This window comes from Galendromus occidentalis, unplaced genomic scaffold, assembly GCF_000255335.2.
Source record: "Galendromus occidentalis unplaced genomic scaffold, Mocc_1.1 scf7180000077485, whole genome shotgun sequence".
Classification (NCBI taxonomy): domain Eukaryota; kingdom Metazoa; phylum Arthropoda; class Arachnida; order Mesostigmata; family Phytoseiidae; genus Galendromus; species Galendromus occidentalis.
In genome coordinates this window covers 22,615-46,781 of record NW_003805473.1, presented here as the reverse complement: position 1 = coordinate 46,781, position 24,167 = coordinate 22,615, and the positions used below count along the sequence as shown (strand labels likewise).

Sequence of the window (24,167 nt, the reverse complement as noted above, 5' to 3'; positions counted from 1 at the left end):
TCGTAGAAGAACGATGAGAACAAGCACGATGCCCTTGTTTTTCACCGATTTCATACATCGTCCATGACTAATTTCCCTAAATACGATTCGAGACTTTCGCGTAAATTCCAAGATATTGGCGGAGTCTTCTCCATGTGGAGCTGCAATGCTGTGTCGAAACTCGTCGATGTCGCTAAGCTATCCCTCGGATGGTATTCTTCGATGAGCAAGCCGTTGAGTTTCACAGTCTTTAGATTTTTACATTTTTCCAGGAATTCTATTAGAAATTCTATCGTCACCTTCTGCTTCACGCAATTGCTTAGATCGAGTTCTTTCAGACTAGTTTGACGAAGCACTCCCTCTAACGTCCGGAGTCCGTTCTCTCCGAGAGGATTGCAGGACAGGTCTACCTTCGAAACCGTGCCTTGATCTAGGATGTCGTTTATACAAGAGGTGTCAGTGATGTTGCACGAAGAAACTATCAAAGATTTCAAGGATCTCAGTCGAGGAACGAGGCTCCGGAGGAGGTTAACGAAGAAATTATCAGCGGAATTGAAACTCAGATCCAACTCCTCGAGTTCCATGCTGGCAAATTTCGCGAAAACATCCAGGAACTGTTTTCCGCTGAGACCAGAGCCAGCGAGGGAAAGAAACTTCAAATTTTTCAGTCGGGCGAACGCCTCACTCAGCTGCTGACACGCGTTCGTATCCAGATGTACGAAGAGCATTTTGAGGGTGTGCAGATGTGTTTCGTGCTTTAAAACTATGAACAGCTCCTGGGGAACCTTCATGTGATCGAGCTCCAACTTGCCGAACGTGGTGGCGATCTGACATCTTTGTAGAAGTTTTTTCGACAACGCCTTGCCTGTGAGCTTGATTTTGATTCTCTCTTCGAGGGCCGGGACGTTCCAAGCAGCGACTATTCCTTTCAGCACAGGAATACCCTGAACACAGACGATTGGGTCAGACGAACATAAAAGAGCGCCATCCTCGAGAGCTATGTTCACCACCGGCCGGGTTCCCTCGATCGCCTGGTACCGCTCCGCGGCTTGCTGCTCGAGGTAACCGATGGTGAGTTCGGAAAAATCCCTCGGCAGCGGAATCGAGAGCAATCTCTCCTCCACTCTGACCCTGACTAGGTGAACAGACGCGAGGCCGAAACCGGAGACGCTCGAAGACGAAGACTTTTCCGATATCGTGCTATTACCGGTGTCTCGATCCGCAATGTTTGCATCCTTGTCCTTCAGTGTTGTGTCTGAAACGTCAACATCAATTACAGTGTCGTCACGGCCCCGGTTTTTCGTTGGGGTGCTGCACATCAATGTCCTTTCGAAGGCGTCTTTGATTGTGTCGTTCGCTCCGTTTGAATCGTCGCTCATGTTCTGGATGGCTGACAGGATCGTGGGTTGCCGCTTGCGTTTCGGTGAAGGAGTTCGACAGCGATAATTTGATGCGGACGGCTCTCCGTCGCGTTCGGAACTCGGCTCTCGGACACGTTTACTTCTCACTACGATGGAATCCAAATTCCTCTGTTTCTTTCTCTTTCGACCCTTCGTCGAGACGACATCCTCTTCGATCATGATAGCGTCGGCCGGTCCGGCGGATTTGTCGTCGTTGTTCACGGTCAGAAAAGGCGACGGCGTCGTAATGTGTTGGAAACGCCGTTTGACCATGTTCTTGAGATGGCGTACTTCGGCATCGGCGGCTTGAAGTCTCTCCCGAATAGCTACGTCGAGGAGAAAAATTCTTAGGACCGAAAGATCTGAAAACTCCAGAGAACCCTCAGAGGGACTCGGGCCGCATAGGATAATCCCAATGAAACACTTACATATGTACACTTCGTCCTGGGTTTCTGACACCTCCAAAAGATCGAAAGCTGTCTGTCCCCGTATGGTCAGGGCCTTCGCATTAGCTCGATGATCCAGAAGATAAGATACGATCAGATAGTGGCCATCGGCTGCCGCAGAATGAAGCGGGGTGATCCTGGAAGCAGTTGGTTTCATGAAGCGCGCAGGAGTCGCACTCTTCGGATTGAGCTCGGAGTGAACGGATTACCTCCAAGGGTGGATCGATAGTCTACCGAGGGAAAAGAGCTACACCCACCTGTGAGAGAAGTCCTTGCTCTCTTTGTTCACGACGGCTCCAGCTTCCACCAGAAGCTTCACTATTTCAAAGAATCCATGGTTTGCCGCGTCGTGAAGACAAGAGAAACCGCCGTTGTCAACGGAATTCACATCGAAGCCTGGAACATGTCGGATAAGTCTACCACAGAGGAGGTGGCGGAATCTTCAGAGAGGAGCTCGCTCGATGTAGGTACGGGGCAAAGGGGATCTCGTATTCTGCCGCTGAGAATCGTAGCTCGGATGCCAACCTTGGCCGATGAGTTTCTGAACCGCGGCTAGATTGCCTTTGATGCACTCCTGCTGCAGCAAAGTTTCGCCTCGTTCGTTCTTCTTTTCGGTGATCCGCCTTGATCCGGTCCGAGCCTTCGTGGCTCGCTCCTCCGTGTCGGAAGTCACCTCGACAGATAAATCCGACAAATCGACCGAAGTATCACGATTCGATTCTTCTGTCATCGATGTTTCGGAGTCGGTCGATTGTCCTCCATCCAATTGCTTTTCAAGTGACTCGAAGTTCGGAATCTCGAGATTCTCTGAAAACCACGCTCTCCTTGAGACAGGAATCGACAGAAGCATGAGCAAACATCCACCGGGAGAATCAGCGAGTGCTCCGGAGCTTGTCAGGCGTCACAACGAGCTCAAGACGAGCTGATCCGAACCTATTTCCGCCCTTAGCTCCTTCAATCTCTCGAGGACGTTTTTCTTGACGAATCGCTTCGTGCACCGTTCCGCGCATTCCGATGCTTTCCTCGAGAAGTCGATGATCCTCTCGAGCTGCGGAGGTTCCCGTATGCAGTTGATCAATGATAGATACAGATTGCTCAATTCCTCGAATTCGTCCTCGTGTCGGTATTGGAGCTCCCTGAGGTACCATTCCTCTGCTTTGACGAAGTCTGAGAGGTCGCTGTAAGTTTCAGCAATCGATCCACAGATAGCAGCGTATCTGCGTAGGGACGAAGCGAAGAAAATGAATGTGAGATCGACACGGACGATATCGGAATACTGTTCCAATGGAACGAGCTCGGGAGAGGCGATTGATTCGCCGTCAAATTTCATAAATACTCCGATCTACATCACCGAGCACCGTCGACCTTCACATACCGTTTACACTTAGCGGCGAAGGGGGCTTCGATCTTTCTGTAAGACCGTATAGCTGCTCCGAGGAATCCGAACCTCACTAAGGTGTCTCCCACTTTCTCGTGGAGCTCGTTGACGTCACCGTCTCCGTCCTGGAGCTTGCGATCCCATCTTTCGAGGCGAACAGCGTCCTTCAAATTGCTTACCAAACTGAAGTAGAATCGGGGTGTCGAAAAAAAGCCCGAAGGGCGCGTAGGTCATGCCTGCTCCGAACGCCTTGAAGATATTCATTCGGATAATTCGGGAAGAACGTGAAGGTAAGAACCAGCACCCACCAATTTTTTTCAGTTCGTCAAGTGACTTAGCGTAAACCCGCGCGTGATTGAGCGCTCTTCGGCCTTCTCTCCATCGACCACCCGATAGATTCCCGAGTCCAAGGAGCATGTACGATTCCGCTCTTCGCGAAGAGCTCTTCGTCTGCCGAGCTATGCTCAGAGCTTTCTGCGCTGCATCGATAGCTTCAGTGGATCGCTCCATCTTCGAATTGAGCTCCGATAATTCGCAGTAAGTGTTGTAGAGATCGCCCAGGGAATCTTTCTCGAGTTTCGTTCCGGAAAGCTGCGGAGAAAAAACAAAAAAACTCCAACTCGATAACTACATGATTGTGATCTTGGTATTATTTGATGTTTCGGGCTCGCGTGGGAATTACCTGTTTCAGAGTGTAAACGGCACGCTCGAGATGTTTGAGAACTTCACTCTTCCCACCGTTCACTTTCCTTTGGGCCGCCAGGGCCAGGTTGTACAACAAACGGCCGCGCATTAGCCGAGCTTCTTCTAATCCGAGCTGTTCATCTTTTTCGAACTTCATCGCCAAGTATAGTGCTGAATTATAGAACTGCGTGGCCTTGTCCAATGCACCTGGGTCGAATGCCGAACAGCTGATTAGAGTTCTTCCAGTGCATGGAACTTACGATCGAGAGATCGAGTTCGATCGAATGAAATTAAACAGGAAGGGATTTCGTCGGCAGCCACCTTTTGTTCCATCGATGTCGAACTTGGCGACATAAACCCTTCCGAGTGTGGTGAAAGCTCGCTGCTTCTCGAGTTCGCACTCGTTCTGGCACAGCTTCAGATACATTTTCACATGACGTAAAGCCAAGTCAGGGTCTCGTAATTCCAAATAAGCCTCACCGATGAATCTGAGACAGAGATACCAAATTAGGTACACGGAGTCGGATAGGGAATAGGGACTCACTCTTCCGACACGCGACTCGAGTGGCCGAAGACGACACAGCTCCACGGGAGTCACGAAACGACGCCTTCAACGATGGAGTATAATTTCAGAGAAAAAAACGAAAATCCGTGTCGCTCACCGATGACATCGAGCCAGTTCCAGCGTATCATGGAGTTTCTCCAAAACCTCAAGTAGTTCGGTCCGAACTTCGACGAGACGGTCCCAAGATCTCTGATCGGCAAGGTAGCAAGCGAGTTCCTCGAGAGCCAGGGCCAACTCCCGCTGGTTTCCCCGCTGTCTCGCATTCTGACAAGTTTTCTCCAACTTCCGACATATGTTCGACATACGGTCCTCTGCTCCTGTACCACAAAGCCGGAAGTTGGACGAAAGTGAAAAAAAAACGCCTCGGCACTCGGACACGAGTCGATTTTCCCAGAGGGATGTTCAGGCACCGTTTCCTCTCGAGGCTGCGGATGGAGTGCCGAGGAGCTTGAATCACGAAGCCATGGAGAGAATCGTCGAAGGAGCAGTGGACTCGGTCTCGCGACACGACGATTCATCAGAGGCACCAAACCTCTCCACAATGAAAACATTGGGCCAGGTTCGCGCCTTTGAGCTCTCACAGCTCGCAGCCGCATTCAGAGGCCGGCTCTCGGGAACTCGTCTCGACTAGGATGCCGTGAATGTTTCTCGTCATATTTCCGTGATGGAACTTTACCATTCGCTTCCGAGCCCCGTCGCATACGAGAGACGGGAGGACTCTGAGAGATTTCCATCGGATATCCGAGTCCGTTTCGTGTCGGAGCTCAGCACTGCTTTTGTCGGCTACTCTTAGCGCAGAGTGTGAAGGTCGATCAGTTCACCCAGAGGAACTTCTCGGAGTCTCTCGTTTGAATCCTCTAGCCTAGTCTCGAATTCCAGAAGAATGAACAAGTTCCAAAGAATCTCGGCGCCCATTTCCAGGGCTCTGAGTCGGCACATGTCCCAAATGCGGACTGTGACCCTCATTCCCGGCGACGGCATCGGTCCCGAGATTTCGGCATCAGTCCAGAAAATCTTCGAGACGGCTGGAGTTCCAATTCAGTGGGAGGTCGAGGATGTCACCCCGGTAAGTTCTGACTGTCTCGTTGCCTGCGATACAGCGTCGAAGCTCCGGTGGGTCCCGCGTCGACGAGATGTCCTGTCGTTCTTTCCATGGAACGCGTGCTTGGTGGAAAGGGATTCGTCGCGATTTTCCGGCAAGGGAAAATTCATCTCCTTCAACGATCTTCAGTCGGAGGATCGGAGGCGACGAGACGTAGAAGTCCCCTCGCACTACGATGCTTGACGATTTTATCCATTTCGCAGGTTCGCGGACCCAACGGTCGTTTCGGTATACCTCAGCGCGCGATCGATTCTGTGAACAAAAACAAAATTGGTCTCAAGGGTCCCTTGGCCACCCCGATCGGAAAAGGACATCGTTCACTGAATCTGGCGCTCCGACAGGAATTCAATCTGTACGCTAACGTGAGACCCTGCCGCTCGATCGAAGGATACGAAACACCCTATAAAGACGTCGATGTGGTTACCATTCGAGAAAACACAGAAGGTGAATATTCCGGAATCGAACACGAAATCGTTCCCGGAGTTGTCCAGTCGATCAAGTTGATCACGGAACCGGCGTCAAACAAAATCGCTCGTTACGCTTTCGAGTACGCCAAAGCAAACGGTCGCTCACAAGTAACGGCCGTGCACAAAGCCAACATCATGCGGATGTCGGACGGTCTCTTCCTTCAGTGCTGCCGAGACGCTGCCGAAGCCAACCCCGATATCAAGTACAATGAAATGTACCTCGACACGCTCTGCCTCAACATGGTGCAGGACCCGGCGAAGTTCGACGTACTCGTCATGCCGAACCTTTACGGTGACATCCTCTCGGATCTGTGCGCCGGTCTGATCGGAGGTCTCGGAGTCACTCCATCGGGGAACATCGGAACCGACGGCGCTATTTTCGAGTCTGTCCACGGAACCGCACCGGATATCGCGGGACAGAACAAAGCCAACCCAACGGCGCTCCTCCTGTCCGCCATCATGATGCTGCGCTACATGAATCTCAACGAGTTCGCCGATCGAATTGAGAGAGCCACATTTGACACAATCAAGGAAGGTCGACACCTGACAGCTGATCTGGGAGGGAAGGGCACCTGCTCGGACTACACAAATGAGATCTGCAGCAAAGTCTCTGCTTGATAGATGAATGAATCCGGCGGAAGTATCAAATGCGAGCACTTCGACGAGGCCCCGGTCTCCGGAAACGAGTGTCTTTCTTGATCAGCGGATGTTATTAGTTTTTAACTTAATATAAATCATCAGTCAAGTATGGCTTGGAGTCTACAAGTGCCGAATGGGTGTAAAGTCTTAATTTATGAGCGCGGTTCTTCTGGAAAAGACGTAGGATGTAAAATAAACTCGGTCGAAGGATCAGGAACTTCTTTTCCCGCCGGTCGGGAGCTCTCTCAAATACCTGCTGCTTAGAAAATCCAACCTACCCCGATCGCTCCTTCTCGGTGTCAACTCCCTTTGCTCCGCGACCGGAGACATCGCGGGCCCCCATCGGGTCTTTCATACTCCGACGGCCAGAGAATCTCCAAGAGACCAAAAGGGAATCACAAAGACTTCCGGGAGTCAACGGCATCGACCCGTTTCGAATCATGATTGGAAGCGCTGGATTGGCTCGGTGTATCGAAACTGGTGCATTTATTCATTGACAGGACATAGTACAAATCTGGGTCAGATCCCTATATACAAATGTCATTTACAATTGTATCCGTCTTAATGACTGCATTAGCGCCAGTTCACTTGGCACTGAGAGTGAGAAACGAGTTTTGAGTGGTAGACACGTACCTCTCCGAACTTCAGTCGGTTTGTTTTAGGCCGCACTTCCTCCGGAATTCCTGTCCTCTTTCGTGGAACCATTTATTGGAAACCCATTTTGAGCCTGCCAGGACCGGGCATGCCGCATGTCTAGTAAGAATATCTCCTTCGCCGCTCCTATGAAGATTCCACCAGAAGGCGGCGCTTCCTTTCTCCGGCCATACAGTCAAGCCAAGCCTTGGGAACACTGTGGCTCCCCCAGCTTTCACGTCCGACATGTAATTGATCCAGGTGGCGATCCGGTTGCCGGTCCCGAGTTGTTTGAAAGCGTCTTTCTCGTCTCTCCTCGCGAAGTCGAAATGAGCTTCGTAGTGTCCTCCGATTCCGTAGTTGACCACTTGCAGCTCTTCGGCAGTGAGATGAGTCAATCCGGTCAGATACTCGAAGCGGAACGAGAGCCGCTCGACAACTTCATGGTCGTGGTTTTTCAGCCAGGCGCTTTTGCTGATGCGATAATTGGCGACCTCGAGCTCTCCTGAAAAGAGATACGGTTCGAGCTCGATTCCCCCCTCGATGAATTGAGCAAGGAGGCAACGTTGTCATTCTATGAGATCGGAGGCAACCTACCGGATTTGGCATTCTGCACGGTGGCTCGCTTCAGTCTCGGAGCGCTCAACTCGATGACTGTCTGGATCTCGTCATCGCTCATGATATCGTGGAACAGGGCGAGGTAGGGCCTCTCGTGGATGACTTCGAGTTTGCTTGGCTGAAGAATCATGTACGGATGATTGTTGTGGAAGTACGTGCAGTGAAGATTCTTCCTGAGGAAGGGCTTCTCCACAGGTTCTCCTCGACAGAGGCGCTCGTACATAATCCGCTCATCAGAGAGCGAGTCCTGACGTTTGATATGCGTTTCGACCGGTGCCTCCTTCGTATCGCCCCGACCTTCCCCGGATTGGTTCTTTCCAAGCTCGCTCAGATAATATCTAGAAAGAATGCGGGGAGTCAGCACAAAAGAAACCCTACGCCTCCTACGAAGTGTCATACACGTCGCGCGCTCACTCAGTCCTTGGCGAGAAGCGATCAGTACATCAGCGAATCGTTAATCGAGCTTCGAAACGATAAAGATTAGGAGCACGTGCCCGGAGCGATTCGCTTGACCTCTCTTATTGAGACTCTAATACCATTGCTACAATGGTAAAATTAAAAAATCGGTAAACAGTTCAATTAATATTTAAGTTATTGATGCAATTCGAACGATGGTAAAATAGGAAAAAAATTCAATTCCATTCATGAGAATGGAATTTGGGTAGATGATGCCAAGCGAATTTTCGAGCACCACGGCCGGGGGCGGAGCATCGACGCCTCGAGGTGCTCCTCGTGAAGAAATCAGCGAAATCCCGCATCATATGCTCAGGAAACTGTACGGAATGGTAAGCGGCCAATCGCGCGGAAGAGTTCACCAGGGAGCTCATTGAGGCGAGGGAACCGGTCCGCCCCTCGGTATCTATTCAATTGTTTTCTCACGCGTCCATGGATCTCGCCGCTCACTATGCCACGTAGTTTAGTGAAGACGATGCGGCACCGTCCATAGCCAGGAACGGCACTAGCTTACGGGGTCCAGATAATGAATTCCGATGACGGAAATCTCGACTAGCTCGACTCTTAAAATTCTAACCTTTTGTTGCCGCTGGCCCTGGGGTGATCCGGCCGTTTCGACAGGAGATCATCAGTGAGTTTGAGAGCGTGCCGGAGATTACCGAGCCTGAAGGTCGCGAACGCCAAATACTCCAAAATGTCAACCTCTACCTCGGCAGGATTGTACTGCGTGGTGTTGAGCCTCTCCAGGGCTTCCTGCATCCAGAGCACGGTGTGATAGAAGTCCTCCTTCACGTACGATTGACGGCCGAGCTCGAAGCAGTCGTCGGCGAGCAGCCGCGGTGATTCATTAGCACCCGGTGCAATAACTCCGTTGGCCATTTGACTCGTGTCCAGCGCGTAGACGTCCTGGAGCCTGAGGAGAGCCACGGCCGCACCGTCGAGGTCCTCGTCGTCCGGGAAGCGTACCTCATCGGTGAGGTTCCGAATGACATCAGAGGACTTCGGGTGGAAAATCATCGATTTGACGACGTTGAAATCTGCCGATAGTTTCTTGACGAGTAGAAACGCGTTGACCGGGTTCATGACGAAGCCCGAGTCTCGCTCGGCCATTTTCCAGAGACCCTCCAGATCGTTCTTCAGATGCTTGACTCGTTCCAGTCTCGCATTCTCGGCTTGGATGTACTGCTCGAGGGCCGAGACTGTTTCGCGTTCGGTGACGAGAAGCTTTTCCAGGTTCACGGTTGCCGTGAAGAACTCTGCGGCACACACCGTGCACACGGCTGCGAGGATCGACCAGCGCATGTTCTGGAACACGAGGAACTGCTGAGTTCGCGAATCCCGTTGCGACAACGCTTCACCGACACGCGTAATAAAGAATGACAATGTGGAAGGATCCGCTATCGCATGCCGGTGCCTCTAGGGAAGGGGCGAAAAAGAATCTCTTCCAGATGCTCAGCGAAATGAGAAGAAAACGCGAGAGGCGATAACGTGCCCGGAGCGAGAACAAATTGATAATTCCGCATCAAATATAAAATACGCGGGATCCGACGCACGTACAGTGCATCGCTCCCTCAGCGAAGAGGCCCCCTGACACTGTCGTCGTCTGGAAGTACCTAGTCGTGACTGTTCTTCATCGAATGTTTCCGATATCCTATATCCGAGGCTTGCTGATCTCGACATGGAAGTTTGCGCGTACGATAAGAGCAACGAAAGAGAGAGGGAGGAACTTACGCCTAGAGACCCGTTCAAGGTATTTCCCAGCCTCTCCTCAGGCAGCAGCGTCTGTAGGCGACAGTTTGGACGTACTCATGTACGATTCCTCCGAGTCCACGCTCCTCTCTCTGGGAGGCCTGTCCACATTTTCCTTAACGGGATGAGTCGCGCGGCGCGAGTGGCTCGCGAGATGAATGAACCGTCGGCGCCGTAGATCAATGTCCCTCCTGCGATAGAGCTCGGACGAATCGCAACTCGCCGGCGAATCCGTTCTCCGTCGATGCTGATCGAAAACTCTCTTCCTTTCGGTAGAGAGCCCATGGACGCTCCTCCTCCGCTTACTCCTCGTCCCGTAGGAAGTCGCATGACGGTCTCGTCGACGCATCATCTAAACATCATCTGGTTTCCATCGAGGTCCATCGAACGTCATCAAGAGGGGACCGCAGATAAACGAAGAAGGTCGTCGTATCCGAAGTTGACTCTAGCACTGAGGGTTTCTCGTTTTCCCCTTCTTCTTCTTCTGCACCGTCATGGGTAACCTTATGGGGAATCTCAAAACAGTGGACGGTTACTGGGGTCTTCAAGATGTTCCGTACGATCCGGATGCGAAAACGTACCCGAGACCGATGAAGATAACCCGCGATCCAATGGAAGGCTTTCCGAGAGGACGGAAACCGAGAGGTGAGAGATCGATCGGACAGGATTGTTGGATATATCAGATTCAGCTGTCTGTGACAGAATTCATTTGGAAGCGGTTGTTAGCCACATCTTGGCGTTTTCGGAGTTATGATGGTCGCGCCACGTACATCGGAGTCAATTCCTTTTGACTTATCGCATTCATACATATGATATCGAGCACATTCGTTCCCGCATATCCTACATCAACATTTATCGTTTGCTTCGTGGCGAACCGTCTTCTCGCAAAAGCGTTGATGACAGAATTCTGAGAGTCTCGTCTTCGATTTGTAGTTGCAGTCGCCACCGAAGAGGAAATGATCAGCGCCAAAATCGAACCGAGGAGACGTGACTACTGCGCTCACAAGTTGATCGATTTCAAGACTTGCAGATATACTAAATATCCCTTCGTTGCGTTATGTGCCCCCGAAAAGCACGAGTGGGAGCAGTGTGTCTATGATGAGTGAGTTTCACCCCTGAACGAGCTTGGCCGGTGGAGAACGGTGTTGTCGATATCAAGTTGTTTTGTGCCGAAGCCAACAATTCTCGCAGCCTCAACGGCCTAACGAAGTTCTCCATTCCAGCTACATAATCAGACTGAAGGAAGTAGAACGAGAGATCAGACTGCAAGAACGGGACGCCGCCAGGGCGGCAGCGGCGGCCGGCGTGGCCGCTTAGATAGGGAATATGTTATAGTGCGAGAGAGAGGCTTCGACCAATAAAATGGAGTGTAAATTGTTCCTGGACGCTCTTCAATGCGATCGGCGAAGCTCCTCGCTAGCTCCTCCCGAGCCCGGTCCGAAGAAGGATCCCAAGCAGCTTGGAAAACTTAACAAATTTATTGTCCCGACGTTCCGAACAATCCAGTTTGCGATATTGTACGTACAAATTTATATCTACATAGCTCGCCGTTGGTATTGCAAATCATGAGGCCGTTGTTCGTCGGCTTTCAGTGCTTCAGTGGTAGGTAGAGTGTAAGGAATTCGCGAGTATCCTGGGCGTTGGCTCACTGAGAAGATAGTCTGTCGGTGGAGTCCACTGCCCAGAGTCTGACAGAAGAATCTGAGCCTCTTCTTTATCCCAATGCGGCCGATATACAGTCCGGCCCCCATAGGCCCGTACAGTGGAATGAGGTGTATTTTTCCGTGACAATCGATCGGAGCTGTACTCAGTCAATGTAACCATTATAAAGCAGAGACTTCAGAAAAAACTTTTAGGACAGTTACAAGAATGGGAATGGCTCCCTTCACAGAAGAAACCAATCTCCAACATAGAGTCCTTGCCCAAAGGAGTCCACCGATCTGGTACAGCTAGAAAATATTTCGACATGGCTGATTGGAAACGCGTTTTGTACATTGAAGGCCAAATGACCGTGGGACTCTTGCCGGAGAGAGCGGATTTGAAAACCATCTCAGCTTTCTTGTCCCACGTGAACTGGCGGACGTAATCTATGATGCCCACGACAAACTCGTTCTTTTCGGTGTCGATTCCTACCAGCAGCGAGTAATCCATCACTTTGCACTCTGCCAGAAAACTTGAGTCGTTGTTGATGGCGTTCAGGAGTACTTTCTTCGAATGCTGCCTGATGTACATGGGGTTCTCGCACATTTGTTTCATGAAATTCTCGTCCAGGAGGACGACGTCGTCCCTCTCTATGTCGTCAACTAGACGATTCTGCTCCGAGCCCTTCAGGTCGAACTTGAGGTTGATGTTCCGCTCGTAGAACAGGTTCTCCATCACGAGCAGGTCCATTTTGCACTGGTTGTTGGTCACGGAGTTCGTATAGCCGATTCGATAGACTCCGACGATTTTGCCGAGGACCGTTGGATGTTTCCTCTTGGATGCGCGAGAAATGTACTCGAAGTACTTGATGCCGAAATCCTGACGGAAACACTCCATTTCGGAACGACTCATCTCCTTGAGGATGAAACGATCGTCGAGCGTCTTGCAGAAAATCGACCCACTCTTACCCCCCTGAGCCTCCCACGGGATACATCTGGCCAGCGAGTAGAGAAATCTTTCTTCACCCGCCGGAAACAGCAGACTCCGAACTTTACGGAATTGTTCAGCGTAGTAGATTCGACAGAAATACCTCGAAGAAGCGTCTTGGAACTGGATGTCGATGTGCAGCTGAGCTTGTTCGGGTTTCGAAGTGCTGTACGGCAACGTGAAGTTGTTCAGCTCGAGGACGTCGATCGTTTTGTTCGGGGAGCTCTCTTGCAGATGGGCCATGATGCTGCTCAGCTGGGCTCGAACCCTGAGTGAGCCGCTCTGGTACTCGCTCGAGGCCAACGATGCCGCAATGATCGACGAGGGCTCGGTGTCGTAAACCGCTATGGGCGGCTCCATGCCCAAATTCAAATTGTAATGTTCCGTGGCCGGGAACGGACTAGAGATCAATGCGGTGGCGCTGGTGTTGAGGAATTGCTGGAAAATTGTTTTCACGGTCCCTCGCTTCTCCTGCTTGGCGTCGACGCTGACGGTGAGCTCTTCGCTGATCATGGGCGCGAGTTTTTCTTCGGCGGTCGATTGTGACCGCGAATCATCGGTCGAGATCGAGTCTTTCGTCAGACTTGACGCCGCGCTGGCACTCTTACTGCGCAGCTCTTGGTTTTCGAGAAGCTTCATCGGATCGCATATGACCTCGTTCTGATCGACGTTATCGTTGTCCAGCGGACCCGCGACCCCCGTTTCCACAGGGGCTTTGGAGACGCTCTCGCTCCTGGTGATCTTCTCTTCTTTCTTGCGCGCGTTTTCGAAGTTCGTCAACAAGTTGTTCCAGGTCAAAACCCCATCTGCGATGTGGTTTTTGAGCCTTACGAGACTATTGTAGATCGGCCAGCAATTCTCCTCCGCGCTGTCTTCGCTGACAGGCATTGTGAGTTGTACGTTGAGCTTTTCAATGTACTCCTTGCTCTTGGCCCTCTGTTCCTTGTGGATTTCGAGCATTTGCGTGAGCCAGACTTCGTGTTTCGTAGCGATCACCTGATCCTTGATGCCCATGAGCACCTGGAGTACGGTCTGATAGAACTCGCTAGATTTCTCCGACAGGCCTCGGATCTCGTCGCTGACCTTCGATATGCTCAGCTCCTGTTTTTTTATACGGATCATTGTCGGAGGGAGCACTATCTCCCGGATGGAAATCGGGACGTACTTGAAACAAGCCACTAGGTGCCCTGTCGAGAAGTATTGAACGTGGTTGTGGTGGATCGAATGGCCGCACGGCGTCGCTTGAGACCCGCGACATGTGTACGCGGCGCCGTGGAATCGTAATTCCAGGTACTTGGCGAAAGACATGTTGTAGGCCTCCTTCGACATGGACTCCACTTTCGACATGTAGCGGCATTTCCGGCAGAAGGTCCACATGAATATGTCGTTTTGAGGTAGAAATATCTTATCCATCTTGCACGTGTTCAGAACGATGCTGCCCTCGTCGTGGACAAACTTGCGGTCGTGTTGGAGCATTTCCAGACCGCATTGACAGCTGTAGCCCGGCTGTAAACAGTATCGTTCGAGGTAGCGTCCGAGAGTGATATCGTAATTTGCGTAGAAATCCATCTTGATGAAGCCGGGGTCCATGCAGAATCCCGGCGCGTTTTTCGATAGACTCGAATAGATGAAAAACAAAACAACCATCTGTTGGTGATTGTACGGCGAGAAGCAATCCTGCTCCACGGGAACCTGCTGCTTAGAGACGGTCGTGCCAATTTGCTTGGTTTCTTGGTTCTTGAGATTTTTATGATCCTCATCATCGCCAATGCATTTTGCGCAGCTCTTCTTGATCCGACCGCCTCTCGCTCGATAATCGGCCAGGAGCGCGCGGAATCGCTTGTTGTCTCGGAGTCGGCCTTTGCCAAGCGGAGTCGCCGGCAGCGACAGAAACGGGTGCGGTTCGAGTATTTCGATATCGGATCGTTTGCTCCATGCTTCGATATCGTGAATATTCGGCGGTGTGGGTTCTAGTTTCGTGAGTGGAACATGTGTCGTCATGGGAACGCGTAATTTCTCCGAAGTGTACAACTCTTCCGGGAGGTACTGTCGCAGTTCGCACGCCGCCCCGGCAGGAGTCTCCATGTACGGGGGGTTGACTTTGACGAACGGCGACACGGACAGAAGCGTGTTTTTTAAAATATTCCTAAATTGTGCGTGCGTATAATAACGTTCTCCATTCTGAGGCTCCTCAACGACGACCGGGGAGCTTATGATCGGGAACGTCTCCGGGTCGGTGCTTCTCAACGGGTCGGAGTTGTCCTCGACCGCTTCGGGCTCGAGCTCTCTGGTTTCCACGACCGAGCTCTGCGACATCGGTGCCGGGGGCGTGTTGGATTGACTTTCGACGTAATCATCCTGTTGGGAGACGTCGTCTTCGTCAACCATGTTGCCACTGATGGGAGGGACGGCGACCTCATTCAGGAGGAAGGCTCTCTCGAGTTTCCAATTATAGCTCATGAAAATCATGAATTTTAGAACTTTTTTCAGTTTCGATAGCTCGGAAAGGTTGCCGCCCCTCAGCAGAACCGAACAACCGAGGCTCACAGGACAGCCCGAGAAGGTCGCGATCGATTTCGTTTGCGTAGAGCTGATATCGAACATTTCCACCGAGAAGCGCTCGCAGGTTCCGAGAGTGGGAGATCCGAGAGCGTCGAGTCCAGGGACCAGAGAGGAACCCGTCAAGTGCGCTATCCGTTCCATGACGGACTTTTTCGAGTTGGTGATGAGTGACACGTTGAAGTCCCGGATTCGTTCTCGGACCAGCCAAGACACGCTCTTCTCTACGACGAGAACATCCGGCTGATAGGCTTTGACTTTCGCGATTGCGTACTTCACATAGTCCTGTTCCTGCATCACAATCGGTTCGAGGGTGTCGATTTTCGATTCGTTCCTCTGATAGGTAATCGCGCCCTGCAGGATGAGCACTTTTGGATTTTCGATCGAGCTCCGCATGTCCTTGTGAACGAGGTTCTTGCTGAAGGTCGTACCCCAGACGATAGAGGTGTCTTTCTTGGTCCCTCCGGGGACTTTCTTCACGTGAACGAAGCTTCGGATGTCGTTGTTGTTCGGCGGGGGCACAACGGTGGACGCCACACGGTTGACTATCGGGATGATGACCTCGGCCCAACTCGAGTTCAGACCGTTCGAGGCGAGCTGCTGGTTGAGCATCTCTTTCTCCATGTGGCCGTACTGGGAATCCAAGCACATTCTGATCTCGTTGAGCTCTGCTTCGGGAATTCTCTTTTCGTCCGGCTGGCTGTTCTGCTCTGTTGAGGCTAAGAACACTTCATCGACCGCACCGTCGACGCCGACCACTCTCTCTCCATCGGCAAGGTCCCACGCACCGTAGCTGTTAACTTGCTCAACTTCTCCTTGCAATTGGGCGCGCGAAACGGCCGCGGAATTACGCTGCACGTCCAGTTCCACGTGGTTGGTGGAAACTTTTGGAGCGATCCTGTCGGGGCGAGACGCATCGATCCAATCCTTGGACAGTTGTTCCTCGGACGAGCTCCGGGAGTCCTGCGCGATTTCAGACACCCATAGCGGGTCTGCGTTGTCGCCTTCTTTCTCAGTCGTTGGACCGGCGCTCAAGCCGACAGGTCGATAGAGTATGGTCGCATCGACGAATTGAGTGACGCTCGGCTGACCGACCGTCTCCAGAAGACCCGCATCGATCAATCGTTGACCGATGGCGGTCGCTGCCCGACGGTCGGTCCTGAACTCTGCCTGAATCCACGTCACGAGACTGGTCCCGGTCGCCGTATTCGGGTAGCTGAGCTCTTGGAATCGATGGTTTTGGAAAGGAAAGACATCGAGAGTTCTCTTCCACACTCTATTGACATCGAGGCTCTCTTTCACATCCGTTTCCTCAGCGATGTCGTGTTCCACAACAACGACGTAGCTGGGGTCGTGGGGCCAGAGAGCCTCCTCCCGGAAAGACACCGAATCCCGTCGGCTCGGGTCCACGGTCGCAGTCTCGGTCGCTCTCCCGGTGTTCTTCGATCTGTAAGAAACGGCATTCGTGAGCGAGGAACTCGACAAAACTCCGTGGCAGGGTTCTCGAGGAGCCCTGGGAGCGTGAGCACACGTAGAGATCGGGCCACCGGCTGGCTCGAAGCCGAGCTTACCGGAGGTAGTTGAGAATGTCAGCGGCACAGTATTGGCACACACGGAGATCGATGTCGTCCTTGTGTTTCTTGATCATATCCAGATTGCAGCAGTTGGCACAAAATATCCTGCCGCATATCCGACAATGATGTCGTCGCTTGAACGTCGTGAACTTCGCCCCGCACTCGTAGCACTCTTTACAGTTGCTGTCGGGCATCCAGAATTGCTTGAAAGCTGAGTCACTCAAGTCGGAAGACGAAACTTTTCCACCCTGATCGAGGATTGAAGTAATCCTCTGCAGTATCGTATGCTTCGCCTCCGCAATCGAATCTTGATCATCTTTCTGCGGCGACGTTTCCCCGACGATTGTGCTGGCCGCTTTGTAAAGCAACTGACTAGCCATGTTGAGGGTTGAGGTTTTCGGGGGCTCGACTTCGCTGGCTGCGGCTGGGAGTGGAGCGAATTCGCTCAGAGAGTTCACACAGTCCAACTTCCGGCCTTTCGCACGCCATTCGTAATGCTCCAGGTCGCTTTGGCTCGTCATTCTGATCAGTCGCGTCGCGGAAGACAGCGTCCGCCACCGATAATTTAAGGAACTTCACGTCTCATCATACTCGGTATTCGAATCCAACCCGTGACAGTCAGCCAGCTGATTCAACAAGAGAGCCTGCCATACAAAAAAAAATGATAATAACAACACACAACAGAGCGGTGTTAAAATAGTCATTATCCGTCTGCTACAGCCGGATGACACCCACACACACAAGTCCCCGCCACCGTGAGCCCGTCGGCGTCGGCAACGGAATAAACGTTTCCTATGCTGTCCCACTGTAAAACGTCGTCGTGTCGGAGAGGGGCTGAATGATCTCGAGATTCTACCTTTACCCGTTTCCGTGTCTAGATCATCGCTGTGTAGTCGGTAGTCGGATGGGATCGGTTTGAGAGGAGAGTGCGGTTCAGCCGCAGTATTCGATGGACATAATCGAGAAGCAGCAGCAGCGTCGTCGTCTTGTTTGGGGGAGCGCAATAACAAAAACAATTCCTGAAAAAAACTTCAGCGTGCAGGGGAGAAGATACCAGGAGCAAACAGATTCCTGTCGAGGACGCAATAGAGATCTGTGTCTCGTTCCGGATTTCCGTGCACCCAACAGCGAGCCGCCGAGCTCAGAGCGGCGCGCCATGAGTTCGTCCTCGAAGCGAGATGTTGTCTATCTATGGGATCCGGACGTCGGCAACTTCCACTACGGACCCGGTCATCCGATGAAACCACAACGAATTGCAGTGACTCACAGTCTGGTGTTGAATTATGGACTCCACAGAAAAATGCGGATCTACCGCCCGTACCGAGCGAACCCTCATGACATGTGCAAGTTCCATAGCGAGGAATATGTGAATTTCCTGCAGCGGATAACGCCGCAGAACATGGAATCTTTCGATAAGAAAGAAACGCTATTCAACGTTGGTGATGATTGTCCAGTCTTTTCGGGACTCTACGACTTTTGTTCTTTATACACCGGTGCTTCGATAGACGGTAAGCTATCAAACTTTAGACTTTGGGTACGATTTCGGATCCGTCAAAAAAATCAAGCATTCGGCGCCATCCTCTCCCCGGCTACCAAGGCGGAACATATCGAGAATACTATCGACGGCGAATCCGAACTTCTCCTCTGTATTGTGGAACGACTGGTTCTCACGTAGAATTTTTTCTCCAGGAGCGTGGCGATTGAACAACAGAACCTGCGATATAGCCATAAACTGGTCCGGTGGACTTCACCACGCCAAGAAGTTCGAGGCATCAGGCTTCTGTTACATAAACGACATCGTGGTTGCTATCTTGGAGCTGCTTAAAACCTACGCTCGCGTTCTATACATCGACATCGATGTTCATCATGGCGATGGGGTACAAGAAGCGTTTTATCTGACAGACCGAGTGATGACAGTCTCGTTGCACAAATATGGCGCTTACTTCTTCCCTGGGACGGGAGATATGTACGAAGTCGGCGCGGAATCCGGGAAATATTACGCTCTAAACGTGCCTCTGAAAGAGGGTAGGTCGCAACTCTGGAATGCCACATCGTCTCTCACTTTGTCCGTCGTCCTTCGTGGAAGATGGCTCCGGAATACAGAATATACCCAGACGCTGGAATTTTCAACTTCGGCGGGTTTCCGAACGTTTTTTTCCCATTTTGCAGGTATCGACGATGCGTCCTACTTCCAAGTTTTCAAGACAGTTATCTCTTCTGTGATCGACCATTATCGGCCCGGAGCCGTCGTTTTACAATGCGGAGCTGATTCACTCGCTGGAGACCGACTCGGATGCTTCAATCTGTCGATCAAAGGACACGGAGACTGTGTGAAATTCGTCAGAGATCTCAACATTCCGCTGCTCGTGTTGGGCGGTGGGGGATACACCCTCCGCAACGTCGCTCGAGCCTGGACCAACGAAACCGCGATTTTGGTCAATGAGCAGGTCTCGCCTGAAATACCTTACAATGAATATTTGGAATTCTTCGCGCCGGATTTCTCCTTGTTCCCCGATGTGATCACACGACAGGAGAACGCGAATTCGAAGCAGTATCTCGAAGCAATCCTCAAGTGAGTCTCTCAGGAGCCATTAATGGCGTGGAAATGTTTTTTCCCTATTTAGGAACAGCTCCCCGAGAGATACTTCTAGGAATCTTCCGTGCAGTTTCCACGTCTAAGAACACGGTATTCTACATTTTCAGATACACCACCGAAAACCTTCGATGTTTGGAACACGCACCGTCCGTCCAAATGCAGGATGTGCCGCCTGATATCGTGGACCTAGCAGACGTTGACGAAGACCCCCTCATTGAAAACAGTAAAGAGCATCCAGCGGAGTTTTACGATTGAGCACACTGCGAATCTGGATTCTGCGAAATACGGATGCCTTCATCATCGGGCAGCGGACACCGAGAAAGAATCGTTTCTGATCGCGGGCCGTGTGGTGTGAAAAGCATCGGAAGTCTCCGAGTACTTATGTTACCACTCGTTGGTACTCATATCGCGATACGATCACGGTCTATGTTTCCGATGTGTCTCGACGTCCTCCTCGGAATTCCTCCGACGCCAGAGATCCACGTCCGGTTTCTAAGTTGGACCATCTGGTAGGAACTTGGCTGGGATTCGAAGCAAGACCAAGACGACCACCTCTGTCAATGAATTTCTAGTTTCAGCAGACATTTCTCTTTGTGTGCCTTTGTCCTGCGGTCTCTGTATATTTTTGTGGATTTTTCTGGTCCTGAAATCGATTTTATATCTGTACATATATGAGAAAATGTTGTAGATTCACCCGCTATCGCTCCGTGGGGCATGATATGAGTCAGGAGATCTCCAGACCGTTACCCTTAGAACATGATGGGGATTCTCCCCAAGTGAAAGAGACCCGCGATTAGACCGAGAGAAGAATAAATGACGAAATTCACTAGCTCGTAGCTGATCATGGAGTCGTTTTGATCATATGACGTCTATGAGCGCCGCCCAAGCCACCCGGTTCTATCGAAAGAATGACCGGCGCGCTTTGGACAGAGAAATTCCGCATGGACTCGATCGGGATTCAGAGCAGTCATGTCTCCCGAGCCCACCTCCAGGAACGTCCAAGCTCATCCCGATTACGCAAACGCAGCTTCCCAGGTTTTTCGCTCAAAATCGAGAGGAAAGACTCGCTGTCGCACGAAAAATTCTCAAGCATTTATACAAGGTTCACCGTGGAAGATGAACAGCTAAGCACCAAGCGTCAACATGATACGATCGCCCCCTCGGGACCATTTCTAAAACAGATGCGGGAGCTTCCCGAGATACATAAATTTCTCGAGAGCGTCCAGAAAATCGCCTCGTCATGGGACACCATTTCTGGGAAAGGCTAACGACAGCACGTGGCGTCTATTTCGAGGTTGACTTGAGACTATTCTTCCGCGGTTGGACGGCTGCGCTGTTGACAGAGTACATTTGCAGGAGTTCCTGTTGGCACGCATCACAAACTCGCACTGGTTTCCCGCCTCGGATCAGTGGCATGCTTCCTTCACTGCACTGACCGCAGAATATTTGGCCGCATTTCCGGCAATGGTGTCTCCGACGGGAAACGCTGAACGTTTTCTCGCAAGCCGTGCAGACTTCAGCCTCTTTATCGTCTTGCCAGGTACTGATGCCTGACGAGGGAGACCACTCTTAAGGCCTCATTGTCGCAGATAGGAAAGCGGAGCGAAGCCCGATATTATTCTGAGCCGGGAGCGAATAGTATTAGAAAAAGCTTACTGTTGTTGGCCTTTTCCTTGAGCTCTTCTTTTTGGATTTGGACGTCGCAAAGCTTGGCGCCCATCTCTTCGAGAGTCTTGTCCAAATCATCGCACTTCCTTCGATACGATTCATATTGTTTGACTTGAGACTTCAAGAGCGCCACCTGCAGATTGAGCGGGAAGACGATTCATATTCATGTTCGACACGGGTTCGAGCCCGAAACCTAATAAGGCTGGCAATACCGCACCTCCTCAGCGAGCTGCTCAATCCTGTCTCCTTGTTGGCGATTGGTCCCTTGCAATTGTTTCCTCCATTCGCGTTCGATCTTCAAATCACTCTCGAGTGTCATTACTTGCTGTTTACAATCGCTGAGATCTTCTTGAGCGTCTCGTGACTGCCGATGCTCCATCTCGATCAGGAGCAATTGTGATTCCAGCTCATTCGAGCGCACCGCAGCCTTGAGGAATTGAGAAAGCCTTCCGAATTTTTTCTCGAAGAGTTTGGGGAAATATTTTAGAATGTTCATGCCAGTATTTCCGATCCAGTTCATCTCGACCGAATCAGAAATGATGCATTCATGATACTCACGTCGTCCCGTTCTTTCTCTACGGAAGTCAACTTTTGTTGAAGGTTGTCTTTCTCGAGACTGGCAGCCTGTGAATGGAAAAGCATCATATTGCGATGAGTGATGAGTGATGAGGTTCCCGAGCCGAATTCGGGGAACAAAGACCGCGGAGGATTGCTGACACCGAGAGGAAATACGGGTTACGGATAGACATGATGATGAGCAAGCGCAGACGACGTGGAGTCAGTCAGTCATTAGCGCGCGGAAGTCGACGGCATTGAGTTTCGTCGTTCAAGAACTGCAGGACCCTAGGTCACATAACGATGCATTGATTCGGAACCACCAATGCGATTATCCGAGCTTGCCTCAAGGCTTCGAGGCAGCCCGTAACGACGACAAACCTGTAATTTTTCGAACAGCTTCAGGTTGATTTTTTTCACGTCATGCAATTGTTGTGCTAGGTCGTCTGCGGTGTCGATTGAGTGACATTTCGCCTTCAGTTCATCGTTCTCCTTGCGGAGGTTCTCGACATTCGTCGTCAACTGTTTATTGAGCTCTTCTGTATAGTTCTTCTGATCCAGAACTTTCTGAAACTCGTCGGGAGAGGAGTTTTTCGATTCAGTCCTCCTGCGGTAGGAGAAGTCGTTTAGCGAGCGACATCACGAATTCGGCTAGATTTATCCCGTTGATCGGAGTCGGGAGCAGCAGGTTTCGGAACTTACTCGTCGAACATAGAGTAAACATCCCTTCGGAGGTAAGGTTCGAAGTTCACGGTGGTATCGATTGAATCTAGATTTTCGTCCTTCAGGCAAAAGTTGAAATCAACGACATTGACACCGACTAGAAGTCCGCAGAGCAGAGCGAACTCATCGTTTCTCAGCAGAGCCGACTCGTGATATAACTGGAACGTGATAGCATCGATCATTCGAGAGGATGGGTATTCATTGCTTTCAGAACAATAAATTAGGATATGTTCCATGGCTCGAAGCATCACCTGTGACAAGAGGTCCATGTCGATCATTTTCGAAACGTAATCGGCGAGCTGTTTTTGCATCAGAGCCAAGCGAATCCAAGCTCTGCATTTCCCTCTGTAGCTCTGTATCGTTGGTATGTGTCGAGCGTTCTCAGCCGTTTTCTCTGCGCCAGGGATAGACTCCAAGAGATTCCACAGGGATTTCTCAGAGGCATCGGAAGACGGCAGGAGCCCAGGTATCATCGAACGTTTACCCGAAGCTGCAAGGTCAGGGAGAATCCATTGAAGTTTTTCCCACGGTCATCCAACCTAGGCTCGACCACGGGGGAATCTACCTCTGATTTGGTGCCGAAGAACCGTCTCAATCAGATTGAGGAAGTTTTGGAGGTGGACGCAATCTCCACTGATTTCGCGCCTATCACTCTGTAGAGCCGAGTCGAGCAAATCTCGGACGCAAAGTTTCACTAGACTGATGAGATTTCGTCGTTCGACGAGTGTGTTGTTCATGATGGAAACTCCGGAGACGACCGCGTGATCCTTTGAGCCAATCACGGGTCCGTACACCCGTCCCGGATCAGAGCGATGACAGCGGACTCCGGTCACGACCTCAGACTCGACATTTAAGATGCAGGGCCCCCCTTCAGTCCTGACGCTGATAGTAGCTGTATCGTCTGGAGTCTGGAGCTTGACACCGCCCCGCTCTCGCCGTATTAAGGAAGAAAGACTCAGTCAAAGGATTTGGCATCCGTGCGGTTTATCCGAACACTGGATGTCGGTCATCACGGATTCGGCTCCCAGTCAGAACTGTGCTGTCATCGAACGGCACTGTCTTTTTCCGAAACCATTTTGATGTTCACCACTTTTGTCGACGGCGGATATGAATCCGAACCAGGATCGAACGCAGCGAACGTTTAGTCTATATCCTCCTCTTAAGCGGCCGCAACTAGCAACAGCTAGCTAGCAGCACGTCAACAAAGAACCATCGAGTCCGACGACAGATCTCGATGGAGACATTTGATGGTGAGCGCCAAATTGAATACTCATCCATCGACGTCAGACCGAATGGCCGCTTCCGGAAAGAATGAATATGAAGACTCTTAATGGTTCACCATCTGGTCCGTCCGAACCGACAGGGAATCGGACTCTGACTCGGGCTCGAAAGGAGCTGGTCCGTCATCTGGGCTTTCCTTCGTCTCAATTTCGTCCGCGTCTGAGGCGAATACGAAGCGCTGTCGAGCTTATCCCTCAATTGTGAAGCTTCGGCTCGAAAAGCTCTCCCAGAGGCGGAACCACCATGACCAGAGCAGCTAATCGTGAAAATACTCTTGAACGCAGACATATGGGATAAGGCGAGCCTGGGGAAAATATGGAGGGAATGAGGTGACGGGAATAGGAAGAGGAGGGGGGAGATCAGAACCGTAAGAAGAACTTCCTTGACAGGTCTCACGAGAAACCCCCCAGGAGACCATCGAAGGCGACTTGATATACCGATGGCTCCGGCATCCGAGGGAGGGAGAGAAG

At 51.4% G+C, this 24,167-nt stretch overlaps 7 protein-coding genes across 7 annotated transcripts; 3 read left to right on the top strand and 4 right to left on the bottom strand.

Annotated features, from left to right (window-relative positions):
- Nucleotides 1–50: 50 nt before the first annotated feature.
- LOC100909233 (tonsoku-like protein) lies at nucleotides 51–4,755 on the bottom strand. Its single transcript, XM_003745799.1, has 9 exons — nucleotides 4,550–4,755; nucleotides 4,209–4,375; nucleotides 3,886–4,094; nucleotides 3,201–3,367; nucleotides 2,759–3,042; nucleotides 2,351–2,632; nucleotides 2,083–2,221; nucleotides 1,808–1,962; nucleotides 51–1,705 (listed from the first exon to the last, which is right to left on the bottom strand). Exons 1-9 carry the CDS (start codon nucleotides 4,753–4,755, stop codon nucleotides 51–53), a joined length of 3,264 nt encoding a protein of 1,087 aa, XP_003745847.1.
- Nucleotides 4,756–5,221: 466 nt separating this feature from the next.
- On the top strand, nucleotides 5,222–6,906 carry Idh3a (isocitrate dehydrogenase [NAD] subunit alpha, mitochondrial). The gene is made up of 2 exons (XM_003745714.2): nucleotides 5,222–5,518; nucleotides 5,758–6,906. Exons 1-2 carry the CDS (start codon nucleotides 5,336–5,338, stop codon nucleotides 6,637–6,639), a joined length of 1,065 nt encoding a protein of 354 aa, XP_003745762.1. The 5' UTR covers nucleotides 5,222–5,335; the 3' UTR covers nucleotides 6,640–6,906.
- Nucleotides 6,907–7,130: 224 nt separating this feature from the next.
- On the bottom strand, nucleotides 7,131–10,302 carry PH4alphaEFB (prolyl 4-hydroxylase subunit alpha-1). Its single transcript, XM_003745712.2, has 4 exons — nucleotides 10,096–10,302; nucleotides 8,942–9,669; nucleotides 7,891–8,249; nucleotides 7,131–7,798 (listed from the first exon to the last, which is right to left on the bottom strand). Exons 2-4 carry the CDS (start codon nucleotides 9,664–9,666, stop codon nucleotides 7,305–7,307), a joined length of 1,578 nt encoding a protein of 525 aa, XP_003745760.1. The 5' UTR covers nucleotides 9,667–9,669; nucleotides 10,096–10,302; the 3' UTR covers nucleotides 7,131–7,304.
- A 200-nt stretch (nucleotides 10,303–10,502) lies between these two features.
- Nucleotides 10,503–11,492, top strand: ND-B18 (NADH dehydrogenase (ubiquinone) B18 subunit). The gene is made up of 3 exons (XM_003745715.1): nucleotides 10,503–10,758; nucleotides 11,047–11,215; nucleotides 11,337–11,492. Exons 1-3 carry the CDS (start codon nucleotides 10,608–10,610, stop codon nucleotides 11,428–11,430), a joined length of 414 nt encoding a protein of 137 aa, XP_003745763.1. The 5' UTR covers nucleotides 10,503–10,607; the 3' UTR covers nucleotides 11,431–11,492.
- A 460-nt stretch (nucleotides 11,493–11,952) lies between these two features.
- On the bottom strand, nucleotides 11,953–17,395 carry fab1 (1-phosphatidylinositol 3-phosphate 5-kinase fab1). Its single transcript, XM_029112151.1, has 2 exons — nucleotides 16,872–17,395; nucleotides 11,953–16,747 (listed from the first exon to the last, which is right to left on the bottom strand). Exons 1-2 carry the CDS (start codon nucleotides 17,393–17,395, stop codon nucleotides 11,953–11,955), a joined length of 5,319 nt encoding a protein of 1,772 aa, XP_028967984.1.
- A 506-nt stretch (nucleotides 17,396–17,901) lies between these two features.
- On the top strand, nucleotides 17,902–19,869 carry HDAC3 (histone deacetylase 3). Its single transcript, XM_003745713.1, has 4 exons — nucleotides 17,902–18,382; nucleotides 18,564–18,899; nucleotides 19,044–19,446; nucleotides 19,578–19,869. Exons 1-4 carry the CDS (start codon nucleotides 18,031–18,033, stop codon nucleotides 19,723–19,725), a joined length of 1,239 nt encoding a protein of 412 aa, XP_003745761.1. The 5' UTR covers nucleotides 17,902–18,030; the 3' UTR covers nucleotides 19,726–19,869.
- Nucleotides 19,870–20,551: 682 nt separating this feature from the next.
- On the bottom strand, nucleotides 20,552–23,208 carry LOC100908945 (RUN and FYVE domain-containing protein 1). The gene is made up of 8 exons (XM_003745797.2): nucleotides 22,982–23,208; nucleotides 22,668–22,906; nucleotides 22,396–22,574; nucleotides 22,075–22,300; nucleotides 21,697–21,762; nucleotides 21,356–21,565; nucleotides 21,127–21,271; nucleotides 20,552–21,020 (listed from the first exon to the last, which is right to left on the bottom strand). The coding sequence occupies exons 1-8, from the start codon at nucleotides 23,151–23,153 to the stop codon at nucleotides 20,755–20,757; spliced, it is 1,503 nt and encodes a 500-aa protein (XP_003745845.1). The 5' UTR covers nucleotides 23,154–23,208; the 3' UTR covers nucleotides 20,552–20,754.
- Between the last annotated feature and the right edge of the window lie 959 nt (nucleotides 23,209–24,167).

What these genes read in the sequence shown, in the direction of transcription:
- ND-B18 (XM_003745715.1), top strand. Translation starts at nt 10,608, where the DNA reads ATGGGTAACCTTATGGGGAATCTCAAAACAGTGGACGGTTACTGGGGT. An exon ending in GAGAGGACGGAAACCGAGAG is followed by an intron (nt 10,759 to 11,046) that starts GTGAGAGATCGA and finishes TTCGATTTGTAG; the next exon opens with TTGCAGTCGCCACCGAAGAG. An exon ending in GAGCAGTGTGTCTATGATGA is followed by an intron (nt 11,216 to 11,336) that starts GTGAGTTTCACC and finishes TCTCCATTCCAG; the next exon opens with CTACATAATCAGACTGAAGG.
- LOC100909233 (XM_003745799.1), bottom strand. Translation starts at nt 4,755, where the DNA reads ATGTCGAACATATGTCGGAAGTTGGAGAAAACTTGTCAGAATGCGAGA. An exon ending in CGACATCGATGGAACAAAAG is followed by an intron (nt 4,095 to 4,208) that starts GTGGCTGCCGAC and finishes CATTCGACCCAG; the next exon opens with GTGCATTGGACAAGGCCACG. An exon ending in GGAGCTAAGGGCGGAAATAG is followed by an intron (nt 2,633 to 2,758) that starts GTTCGGATCAGC and finishes CGTGGTTTTCAG; the next exon opens with AGAATCTCGAGATTCCGAAC.
- fab1 (XM_029112151.1), bottom strand. Translation starts at nt 17,395, where the DNA reads ATGACGAGCCAAAGCGACCTGGAGCATTACGAATGGCGTGCGAAAGGC. An exon ending in GACATTCTCAACTACCTCCG is followed by an intron (nt 16,748 to 16,871) that starts GTAAGCTCGGCT and finishes CGTTTCTTACAG; the next exon opens with ATCGAAGAACACCGGGAGAG.
- HDAC3 (XM_003745713.1), top strand. Translation starts at nt 18,031, where the DNA reads ATGAGTTCGTCCTCGAAGCGAGATGTTGTCTATCTATGGGATCCGGAC. An exon ending in CACCGGTGCTTCGATAGACG is followed by an intron (nt 18,383 to 18,563) that starts GTAAGCTATCAA and finishes TTTTTTCTCCAG; the next exon opens with GAGCGTGGCGATTGAACAAC. An exon ending in AAACGTGCCTCTGAAAGAGG is followed by an intron (nt 18,900 to 19,043) that starts GTAGGTCGCAAC and finishes CCCATTTTGCAG; the next exon opens with GTATCGACGATGCGTCCTAC.
- LOC100908945 (XM_003745797.2), bottom strand. Translation starts at nt 23,153, where the DNA reads ATGAACAACACACTCGTCGAACGACGAAATCTCATCAGTCTAGTGAAA. An exon ending in AGCTGTTCGAAAAATTACAG is followed by an intron (nt 21,763 to 22,074) that starts GTTTGTCGTCGT and finishes TTCCATTCACAG; the next exon opens with GCTGCCAGTCTCGAGAAAGA. An exon ending in CAAGGAAAAGGCCAACAACA is followed by an intron (nt 21,021 to 21,126) that starts GTAAGCTTTTTC and finishes CTCCCTCGTCAG; the next exon opens with GCATCAGTACCTGGCAAGAC.
- Idh3a (XM_003745714.2), top strand. Translation starts at nt 5,336, where the DNA reads ATGAACAAGTTCCAAAGAATCTCGGCGCCCATTTCCAGGGCTCTGAGT. An exon ending in AGGTCGAGGATGTCACCCCG is followed by an intron (nt 5,519 to 5,757) that starts GTAAGTTCTGAC and finishes TCCATTTCGCAG; the next exon opens with GTTCGCGGACCCAACGGTCG.
- PH4alphaEFB (XM_003745712.2), bottom strand. Translation starts at nt 9,666, where the DNA reads ATGCGCTGGTCGATCCTCGCAGCCGTGTGCACGGTGTGTGCCGCAGAG. An exon ending in AGGGCCAGCGGCAACAAAAG is followed by an intron (nt 8,250 to 8,941) that starts GTTAGAATTTTA and finishes CATTCTTTCTAG; the next exon opens with ATATTATCTGAGCGAGCTTG. An exon ending in CGTGCAGAATGCCAAATCCG is followed by an intron (nt 7,799 to 7,890) that starts GTAGGTTGCCTC and finishes ATCTCTTTTCAG; the next exon opens with GAGAGCTCGAGGTCGCCAAT.